Source organism: Bombus affinis, chromosome 9 (assembly GCF_024516045.1).
Source record: "Bombus affinis isolate iyBomAffi1 chromosome 9, iyBomAffi1.2, whole genome shotgun sequence".
In the NCBI taxonomy this organism is placed as follows: Eukaryota; Metazoa; Arthropoda; class Insecta; order Hymenoptera; family Apidae; genus Bombus; species Bombus affinis.
In genome coordinates, this window is record NC_066352.1 from 6,351,807 (window position 1) to 6,364,030 (window position 12,224).

The 12,224-nt window shown below is 37.8% G+C and overlaps 1 protein-coding gene across 1 annotated transcript in view; it reads right to left on the reverse strand.

The window, feature by feature from the left end:
- The window catches only part of LOC126920759 (uncharacterized), a 212,134-nt gene extending 200,928 nt beyond the window's left edge, over positions 1-11,206 (reverse strand). The window contains exon 1 of the mRNA XM_050731512.1: positions 10,543-11,206. Within this exon, the coding sequence (XP_050587469.1) occupies positions 10,543-10,594 (52 nt within the window). The 5' untranslated portion in view covers positions 10,595-11,206. The remainder of the gene's footprint in view (positions 1-10,542) is intronic.
- Positions 11,207-12,224: the final 1,018 nt, after the last annotated feature.

Sequence of the window (12,224 nt, forward strand, 5' to 3'; positions counted from 1 at the left end):
GATCTGGAGCTGATCATTTCTCTTGCCGAAATTCAAATGGCTAAGAATCATAGTGATGCAAGTCAATTCACCGCTATTCTTCAAAAAATAATGTTCTACGTTTATGGTTATAAAAAATTCACTATATTTTTCAGATCATGAGAATTTATACGTTTGACTTACAAGTCAAATTTTACAGGCTTATTTTACCAATAAACTTTCTACAAGTAATTATTTTTTTCCACGTTTCAATTTATGGAGTTGACCAAACTGTCTAGTTTCAGAACAACTCAAATGTCGACGTGCACGGTTGTTTCTAACGACGAAACGCGTGTGCACCAGTAGAGTTCACGCGATACGTGTTTCGTCCGAAATTCGCTAAAGTATCCCAATAAAAAGTACTGTGAACCGCGTGGCAGGTTATATCGCGAAAATATCACGTCATACTTTTGCCGCAACTGCGACCCGTAGTTTCTGAACTATCCTGACATTCGGATGGTCTGACGGTAGTCGCATTTGTTATAACGGGTCACAAGCCTGGCCAATAAACCGCAGACTCCAAGTTTTCGTTTACGGGAGCATTTTTACAAGCGAGACAATCATTACGCATGTAGGCGGACTCATAATGCGGCGAAATGCTACGAATATGCGAAAAGTGAGGTAATATCCAACCACCGTCGAACCTGATGCTCCTGACACGGCTAAAATATATTCTGTTTCGCGGTTCCAAAAACTGTTCGCTATACAGGAAACTAGCGAATGGACATCTTCGATAAAAAGAGTAAACACCATTGTCTGATGAATATACTAAACGAATGGGATTTGCGTCCCTCGTGTTTTAAACGAGATAGGGAACGCTGATGTAGATACACAAACGGTACAATAAAAGCTATTTCGACATAGCTAGAATTTTTCTAACAAAGAAGAATGGCGATATTTTTTGAAATATCTAAAATTTCTTAAGTTTCTCCATAAAGATTATCTTGTTATAGGTGCTGTCTTCCAATGAAAGGAAAGAGAAAGAGGGAATACTCTCTGAAACGATAAAAATTTCTTATACATGCATGGGAAGACTACTTCGTTATAAGTAGTGTTTTTTGATGGCAGAAAATATAGCGGAGAATATTTTTTGAAGTATGTATGTATTTGAAGTTTTTAAATCTCCAGGAAAATTATCTTTTTAGGTGCACGTTTGAAATCCTTATGGAAGAAATATAAGAACGTAACGAGAGAAAGTTTTTAATTAATACTAACCTGAGAAGTGTTCGGGAAAGTTAGTTTTAGTATAAATAGTTGTTGAAGATTGTAAAACTAGTAAAATGTTATATATGTTATGAAAGTAGAAATGAATAGGATATGACGCGCAGTAAATGTAAAAGATCCATTATACTGTATACTCTTGTATGATTTTCAACAATTATATGAGATAACAAAATGTTTTAGAAAATTATACAATCGGAAAAATGTCTTGAATGATCTTAAAACCACCGAATGAGATACTTGATAACAATATACTTCATTATTTGATCTGAATGAATATTAAGCTATACAGTAGTTAAATGACAAATGGATTATACAATAATTATGCATAACATATGATATAATAAGCTATATAAACACGTTTCAAATGTAATTATGACGTGATGGACATTGTACGAAAACATATTGTTTCTCAATAAATGTTAATAGAATAGAGAGCGCACTACATTAAATGCAACCAAAAACAGCTAATAATTCCGAAATATTATAATAGTGGAACATAATGGTTCAAAGCAAATAGAATATTCCACGGATAAAACAAAGATCCGATTATATAGTTAATGAAACCATTTAGAATTTAATTGTATCAGAATTATGGAATGCAAATTATTATTCTTTATACGAATATATGTATATTATATAACCGCCTGGATGTACTTGTGAAATACAAGATGTGTTTGTCAATTATTTTAATACTTTTCATTTATGTTAGTTTTCAAATTCTTGTCACATAATCATCATTTCTTCCATAAATTAAGAATCAAAGTTACGTAACCAAAAATTTTGTCATTCCATAAAGTAAGAAACAAGCTTCTACTAATTTTCTAATGAAAGGGCATGAGTTCGGTAAATTTTTATTAAATCGTTACAATGTTAGAAAGCGAAGAAAGTCTTTAATATCACTTCTGTTCTAAACTCATTATTTTTAAACTATTGGTGTTCCAAACGATTGTTAGATTTGAAAAGATTAGATGTATGGTGGGTTCCAGCTAAAATCGTTCATCTCTTCGAATGTTTACCATGCCCAATTACAGTGCATTAGTAAAAGGTTTTGAAGAAAGCAGTGAACCGCAAATACATTTCGTGATTTTGACTTCTGACGAGACTCAGCCTGGTTTTCAACATCTCCCGCCATAAAAGAAACGAGAAAACTTTCTTGCTTACCTAGTCCATCCAAATAAATGCGAATATTAATTTTTTAATGTTTCCTATTTCTACCACGAGTATATTTAGAAACACACGTGAGAAGCTAAATACAGAAATCATTTAAAATCAATCGAGTAGTACGTGACAAAAACGACCAATACCTTTAAATCTAAAACTTATTTACCTTGTCGAGAATAATGCAACTCAATTCACAACATCGAATCGATGTTATAAACATAACTTATTGTCGAATGAAAAGTAACGGGTTCTATAAAAATCATTACCACCAATACCAATTGAGCATCGACAATTGATGACTTAATTAGATATAGTTCTTCTCTGATATAGTTACAAATATACTTACATTTATATAATATAACGAACATTTTGTTTAAGAAATCGAAAATTTATAACGAGCCGAAATTAAAGATGCCAAAATATTCGTTTACTCTCCCGGTCGTCTTTGTTACGAGACCTTCAATTATCATTTCTATTTCCATCCAAAAGGAAACAGCGACTATCTATTTCAATGACACGACGCACTTTCCGAATGAAGGATCAGAAGAAAGGGTGATCATAGACGATCCCGTACAAAGCCCTCGATGCGATTTCCTGTTCGAGATTCTAATGATAATAATCTCTCACTGTTGGCTAGGAATGTCGTGTCGTATCAGCGTGCACGCTCATACACGTCAAATCGTTTATTATCGCATTCGCGCCAGTTGGACATTTGTGTATATTATTAAACCATCTTCACTCTCGATGTACGGCGCACCGTCTCTTTACGTTCACGGACGTTTCTAAAATTACGCGGCAATCTCCCCTTTACTTCGTTTTCCGAGTCTTCTCTTTACGGCCCTCTCGTATCCACTTGCTAGCATTCCGCCGCGTGTTCGCACGTGCGTTTTCATTTGAAACATCCGTGGAAACCCCGCTAAATACCTCCAGCACGCGGATTCTAAAAGTGTAGATCAAAAGCGACACAGTTACGCATATTATTTTGCGATAAATCCTTTCATGGATGTCAACGTGTAATTTTGACAACTGTGTTAAATGATAGCGGCAAAGTCAGTTTATTTGCATCTACGTGTGCTGGTGTATTTATCGAACGAGGTTATGTTCGACGATGCTGTGTGCCGAACGATATTGAAAGATTTATTTCGGACACCGTGCTGCTCACTCTGTAGATATAAATTTAAATTTACCAGCCTTTTTTTTATTCCTTATCGGTATAATTTTAACGTATCGCAGCGCGGATAACAGGATTTTTTATGGATTCATGGGAAATTTAGATATACAGAAATGTCTAAAATATCTAGAGTAAACAATTCTTTATAATATTTCGAATGAGCGAAAAAAATCTCTACAATTCCATCTCTTTGGCTATATAAAGAAAATATAAGATTACATAAATATCCGCAGCCTAGTAATTATTTTTTATCGTAAATGTATATTATAGAAAGTCTTTATAAAAAGTGACATTATAACGTTTATCTTTAATTTCGTAAAAAATGATTATTCGTAAATTGTTGGCTTTTTGCTACAAACAATTTCTTTTTAACCCATCATATGCAATTTCTTTATTATATACAAAAATAAATGAAATTTGTACGAGACTGTGAAATGCTACAAAATTTCGATTATTCTCGTTTCCAATTAATTCAACTAATAAAGAAATTTTAAGGACATAAAATAAAATTCGATTTCATGTAACACATTTAAGGCTATACAGGGGTAGATATATGTAGATGTAAGTACACATTTATTATATCACGTTGAATAAACATTTCTCTACTCACAAACATTTTGCAATCAATACAAACGGCAACGTAAAATGAAAATATTGAAACCTGCAATAAACGAAACTTTTAATTACGTATACAGTTGCTCATTCACTGTAAAGAGCATTCTTAAAATAAATCATTCCAAACGTATACACATCAACGTACATTTATACAAATACTAAACATACTTTTAATGAAACATACAAATACTTGATAGAAAAATCAATTATTATTATAGTCTGATAGAACTGCTGTGATTATATGTAGTACTTAATACAGGGAAACTGATTCATGAAAAAAAAAATCGAAACAAATGTCGATTAAAATTACAGAACATTTATATGATATTTAAAGACAACGTTTTCTATTAAATTCGAGGAAGTTATTTTGTACTGTTTATACGGGCAATTTAAACGATCGATTTATTAGAAAATTATAGTTTTTTACCAGTTTGCGTTAATATTGTTCATAATACGTATCTATAGGTGTTTTTATCGTAAAAATTTAATTTCAATTAACCTTCCTATAATTTGCTGTAGGTACATACAAACGTATCTGAAGCAGCAAAATCTACATTGTTTTATTCTTTATCAAGTGAATTGCTGTATTATACAAAAAATATACATCTAATTAGTCAATTTTTTTATTTCCATATAAAGATTTATACTTTTAATAATATTAATTACTCAAAACCTTGTATTCCTATATCCCTATATATATCCACAAAAATAAGATACGAAAGATAATTATGCTTAACTCCATTTAATAGAAAGAAAAGAAACAACGTCAAATGCCGCCGATTTATAATACAATTTTCCTTTCAGAAAACTTTCCATTTACTTCTGCGTTAACCAAACAATTACGTTCGGAAGTAGCGAGTACGTTCTTAATAGAACGTCGTAATTCACAGCAAGAATACCTCGCCCATCTAATTGCTTCGCCAACCATCCTGAATCACCTTACACTGGTATAAAAATTCGATCCTGCCCTAAATGTCTCATCCAGTAAAGATTCGACGGATCGAAGTCATTCTCCTGCCACTAACTTTCGATTAGGTTTCTGTTTTCCACCCTCGCTTTCTCATCGTTACGCGGCTATTCCCACTCCTATATATCCTTATACAATATATCCACAGATTATTATAGTACATTGCATACCTTATACATGTGAAGCCTACAGGTAAAGAATAGAATAATTTCGTATTCTCCGTAAGAAAACAGTTTTAAAATTTAGTACGATGTCAGATCAATGCCATGTTAACAAAATTGTCTTTCTATTTCGTTCTGCAGTTAAACGTGTGTTTTCTTTCATCGAATTAGAAGTTTTAAGAATATTGCTCATCATAATACTCACATATTGGAGAGTAATTTACAACTTCTTCATTTTCACTTTCCATTACGTTACATAAAAATTCTTCTATTTAACTATAAAGTAAGGCGTTCCTCTTATTAGCATAGTGATAACATTCGCTTAAAAAATTTTCTTCTAACAAAATAAAAGAATAATTATACAATTTTTCGAGTTTCATCACTTTTGTATTCAAGCTGTGATATTTCCCTCCTGTGATCTTCGTTTACGTTTTAGACAAAAGAACAAGGCGAAGATAGAGTGGGTGAAGCGTGAATGTAACTACGCACGATAGAAGTTCTTGCGATATCGTGGCCCTTGCCGTGGTCGCTATGCAGGCCGTGGTGACGCGCAGTTGCGCCGCAATGGAAATTCAAGAAAGCCGGCGGGTTCATTCAAGGCTCGGCTGTTTTTTCCTCTTTCTTTGCCCCGAAGAAGTCCGCGAACCGTAAGATGCATTCAGCGTATCCCGCAGGGACTTTCCCTAGCTAATGCGAGATGAAATTACACCCCCCCGGGGTTCCGGTCGACAGTCACGCCATCTACTCGAAAGACACTGGCCTAACCTCTCCTCTCTATCTTTGCCAGCTTCTCTTTCAACTCTTTCTCTACCTTCGCTTTCTTCGTCCTCCCGTGATCCTCCATCCTTTCGGATGCTCATACATACGAAGAGAGGCATTCGTTTCAACTCGTTTGGTCGCTGCTCCGAGCGAACGTTTACCCTTATAAAAAGCTTGCCCTTAATCTTCAACGGAAGCCAACCCTCGCCTCTGAACAGAGTTTCAAAGAGGAGTTTTCTAGTTATTGGAGAATATTCTCCCGCTTTAACGAGATAACTTGTACTATTACGATCAAAGATTGACAGTACGTGATACACCGTGGTCTTTGGAACCACTTAATCGCTCTTGATCCTCTGACGAAAACAAAAAATTCGAATTCACGAGCATTCAAGAACGTTTCCTCGAAAATGGGTACACACCTATGTAATGAAATCTAAGAATTAACAAATAATAAATTAACCAGTCTGACTCCTAACGAGACACATGATATCTTCTCATTCTTCCGTCGTTATATTAAAGACTAATGGTGTCTCATAATATAAAACAAATTTGACTGTTCCGCGTAAAATTCAAGATTGAATTTAAAGATGTTGGACACCGTATAATCTGTGCAATGTCATGCTATGCAATGTCATATGCCTGATATATTTTATGGTCAATCATATGCGGTGCGTCCTTTGCTGCTTCTTCAACGATATATCCTACGCATGGCGCGAAAATGTTTCATTCAAACATGTCGAATGAACGAATCAATTATCGACCTCGAGTTTCATCGAACTTGAACCAATAAAGAATCGATTAATAGAATAATTCGTACGTTATACGTGTCGCTGTTGGTGTTTTATATAGGAGAAACGTATTCAATATTCTTAACTATACAGCAGTATAGCAAAGTGTTTCTGATTTCTACGGCACGAAGCAATTCTCAAAGGTTTCCAATAAACGTAGTCGATTCTTTATGTGTGTAACCTTATTCTTATTCGTAGAAACGTAAAGCGGAGTTTAAAAAATATTAATAGCATTCTAAAAGTTTGTAACTGGAAAAACGAATGGATTATTAATGACACGGAGAACGTGGACTTATTGCTCCTTTATGTAGCTTTATATCCGTGAGAGTGAAAAAGCCTGGCTATTATTCGACGTCATTTACATTAATTCAAGCTAAAACTCCTTTCTTCGACGCGGCATCGTGCAAAGAACAATCAAATGTAATTGACGGTACGTTAATTACAAAAGTACACTCATACAGGAACAGCTAACGATCTTCAGAAATTCGCTTAGCAACAAAAACAGAACGACAGCGATGAATAAATTATAAACATCAAAGAAATTATGTATACAGTTTTTGCACCAGCTGGCATTCAAACAAAGCTCGTCAAATGAGAATATGCAACGTGACGTGAACAGGCAGCGTAATTTACAAAGACATGGTTACCTCCAATTAAAATCCAGCTGTTTGTAGCTAAAGATAAACGATATCGTAACAATAACGTTAACGTGTCCAGTTTGGTAAAACTAACAATGTTTGATGCTAAAAATGATGAAACTTCTTCAATCAATTGTACAATATTACACGTTATCAATAATACAAATTCATATAGCAATGGAACGAACTGTATTTTAATTCAGAAGGTGGTAATTGTATATAAAACAATGAATAGGAAATGTAGAATAATATTTTCTCGTTTTCTTGTTTTTGATCGATGTTGCAAATTTACTGAGCACAACCTACATACAGACGTAATACGTAGAATACGATTACGTCAAAAATCAGGAAAGATAATTTCAATTAATTTTACATGGATCACAAATATCCAGTGGCAAATGTTTCTTTTATTATTTGTCTTTCATCGTATAATACGATGAATAGGTACTATATTCCATGAATTGTTAATGTCGATTTAATTGGAGACGAAATTTCCAATAAGAAGATATTACTTTTTATTTTCAGCCACTCTTTCATGTGAATTAATTCAGGGATCATAATGACTCTTTGATAAAATAATAAAATTACCACCCCTGATCGAAGAATTAATAATTCTTCATTTCAAAGATGAGTTAATATAATGAATGAAATTTTACAATTCACAGAACTGTACCTAGGTATCAGTATTAATAGATCCCCTTACGTGATAGTAATAAAATGGGTAATAAAGTAACATTCGATAAGAAAATTTTATAAGTTTTACAAAGTACAAAGTCAGCTGATTATCCCATCCTACGTAGACATTATGAAGACTGTTTGTATAATAGAAATTTATAGTCTACAATCTGTCGTTTGCCAATTCATTAATATTATCTATCAGTAAACAATTATATAAGAAAGCTAATTACAGTAATTATAAGTAGCTAATTATAACAGCCTCGTGTCATCATTATGTAATTCCGACATCGATTTCGCTCTTATAGCCATCAGCTGTGAAGCAAGTTGCCAGAGAATACAATCGAGTATACACTCTTACTTATGATTGCTAGACCGAACTCATCTATCACACCAGTGAAGTTGCCGGCAACCACTTTGACGTTTCTCGTACTCGTGGATTAACTTGTGTCATTTTCTTAAGATCGGTAAGGCAGTCCTCGATTATTACCGAAACTGATAGCGGGTTCGCTTGGCTAATACACGCGTTAAGGAGTTTCAAGCAGCGTCGGCAGTAAAGAGAGTTGCCCGCTTCAGTTAAGTCACTCTGTAAAGTTTCCGCGAGAGAGGTACAGCCGTGGCCCGTTAATGTGTCGTAAATCGTTGCTTTCGCTCCGTGCACAAGTCAACCACAGAGATTACACTCGACCAAGGCAGTCAAAAGTGATTCTCTCTCTCTCTCTCTTTCTCTCTTGGTTCAGCTTAGTCAAGTATCCGGTCTTAACAATGTACAAGGCTGAGCGTGGATTCTCCTAGTCTCGAGTATCCGTACCGTGAAAAGGTAGCTTTAGCTCGTTTAACAGCGATGGGACGAGCGAAGCTTCCAGAAGGAGGCGACTGCAACCGTTGCAAATCGTCGAAAAAGCAAGACCCCGGAATCAAATGAGTTTACACAACGACGATGACGACAACGAAGTTTCGTGAGTGTAATCAAGCTAGGGATCGAGAAACACGGTGAGAAGGGAATTGCCACACGGGCTAAGGGATAACCTTCTTCTCTGCGATTTGAATTTCCGCCCAAAGGCAAACGAGCCAACACCCCAAATGAGCGCACGGTTCCTAGGGATCATTCATCGAACGTCGATAGAGAAAACTCGATAAATGCCGACGCAATAGTTTCTTAATTGCAAAGAGACTCGTTAAGGTTTGTCTATTAGATAGGATATTTCGCTTTCGGGACAGAATGAGCAAAGGAGAGAGGAAGATAGAGGCCAGTGCACCGAGATATCGAGCCACGACAAAGAGCACCGCTACGCGTAGAAATCGTTCCAAAGAGAAATGAAATCGATTTGCATTTCCAAAGAACTCTGATTGTATGGAGCACCGGAATTTCCTTTGCCAATTTCGAAGTCATTACTCGGTCGTTGCAGGCTACTCGTACGAAATCATCGAGCAATTTCACATTACGGATATAATCGTAGTTCACATATGTATTATATACAGTACGTATGTCGAATGGTATATCGTCTGAAATAAAAAACGAAGAATAATTGCGAACGCGGTAAACTGCACCAGCGTATTACCGCAACAAAGTTCGTGGACCAATGTGGCTTGGTATCTCTTCTAGCCTCTTCTTCGTACGATTCACACGGGAGAAAGGCCACTAGAGGGTTCTTCGACGCTCTTTGTCCTTCGATGCAAATGAACGTACATCTCCTTCGCAATTTCACCTCGATACCTATATCTCGACGATAGAAATCACAAGATCCACGCGTTCTCCCTTGGAGAACAATTTCAATGAATCAGCTGGGACAATAACGAAAAGGTACAAAGCCACGCTCCTTTCAACATTGTTCCTTGTAACTCCTTTGCACACTTGGTTTCAGAAGCAAAAAATATTTCTTTGCTTAACGGAGCTTCGCGAGCTCAGCGTATTTCCTTTTGTCTCCTCGCCTCGCGCTTCCGGCATAACGATGAAAAAAGGATTCCCGCGACAGCCCAAACAAAATAGTGTCAACAGTCGTCGTAAGACATATTTTCCCCGCCATTTTATTCTCTCGCTTTGCTCAGTCACGTTCCTTTTTTTGGGACCACCAGCTGACCAAGGGTACGGAAGAAACGACGACGCCCCCTGATTCGCGTTGGCGAGATGCCGGACAACGTGCTAAGAAAAAAAGTAACGGCACCGTGTCACACGACAATGTTTCATCCGGCACGAGAGGGAGAGAGCCGATGATCCTTGTCATTTTGTCACATTAGACGCGATTACTCGCGTCCCACGCGCCAACACACACTCAACACGCATCGTGTTTCACATATGTATTTTCTACTTCCGTATGTTTATCCAAATACGAATGAAACGCGATGGCGACTCGCGACAGCTTACCTGATATCACGAAGAAAGCGAATGCTGCTTTTAGCCACAGGTGGCGAGTCATCTCGAATCCGCGGATAACCTCTCTTTTTTTTGTCTCAATCACTGGTCTTTTTGTTCACACTAGCACACCACTCGCGTATTTATGTTTCCGTTACGTTGATTACGAAAACACGGAAAGTGTGGAGGATCTTTGGCAATGCATCAATGTACGTTATAAACTGACAATTGATTTATAGCAGTCTCATGAGATAGTCATGGTACACAAAGTGGGCGGTGAACGCCACCGTTTTTGCCCGAACGAAACTCGTCACTACACGTTGTCTCCGAAACGAAACGTCAAACTCACCGTGTGCAGCGTGCGGTACCGACTGATCGCGAAACTACGCTGCCGGAGGATCGCGGCGGTGGCGACAGCGGCGATTCGAATCGCCGTGAACCGCGAGACGGAGGGACGTTTAATTTTTCCTTCACGTGGCCGCGACACGCGAGATCCAAACTCTTTCTCGCAGCAGTGTAACGCGCGAACAGAAAATACGATCGATGCCGTATCGGTCGGCGAACGTTATCGATCACCGTTTGTGGAGCAACGCCACGAGCACCAGAAGAGATTTTAAGCACTGTTGACAGGGTAATTGCACGTATATCTGCACTGGATTGCGACAGACGAGACTGAGCGTCGCCGCGCGAAGCTGTTCCGCCGCGAGCCGCGCGTGCGCAGACCGCCCTTCTATCCCCACCACTGCGCTTCGCCCGAACCATCCGAAAGATCGCGCGTCTCTTTCGTTCTGCGTCGTTTCTCGCTTGCGCTCGTTCGACGAAGACCATCGCCACTCGCCCTCTCTGCACGCACACGATCAACGGGTCGCGCCGTGATCTTATTCCACACCTCCTTTCGGGGTGAGACGAAAACGCGAACACAGAGAGGGAGAAAGAGAATCCAAGCCCTCTGGATTCAATTTGCCGACCGAAACTTTTTGTTGAATAAGGTTTGTTACGTATCATCATTCAGTCGCATTAGGGCCATTGTCGAGCCACGGCTTCCTCCTCTTGCTCTCACTCAAGACCTTATACTATATTTTCTAGCGCCTGTAACGTCTCCGTCGACGGCCGGCCGAAGCGACGTTGAATGCTATTCGGCAAACCGCAAACGTACTCTATCCATAAGCTACGATATCCCTCTGACGCGCATTACACTCTTGTCCGTCTCGCATCAGTTGAGCTGTCCGCAGGCGCCAGGGTGTCGAACTGTGTAACAACATATGTATGCTGATCCCTCGCTCGAAGGCACATCGACAACGCAATTCACGAAGTTCGAGAGGAGGACGTGAACGTCGACCTACGACAGTTAGGAAATCTAAGTGCTCGATGAGTAACGGATTCACGGTTCCCTGTATCCTGTCTGTTCAGCGATTACGTTTATGCACGATTTACGCGTCGCGAAATTTATGACCGAATAAACTAACCGTGCCGGATTTTCGTGGCTATCTAGCCACTCTACTTGAAAATCCTGCCGGACAGAATTCCAGATTTTTCCAGGGATATTGTTCGAAGCACATCTGACTCGCTTTGTAATGTAAATTCTATATTGCGAAATCACAAAGAAAGATATTTGAATTACGTAGTTCGAATTGTAATTAGTTCGTATTAATAGAAATAACGCAGGACATATATTTTATTGAATATTATCATAG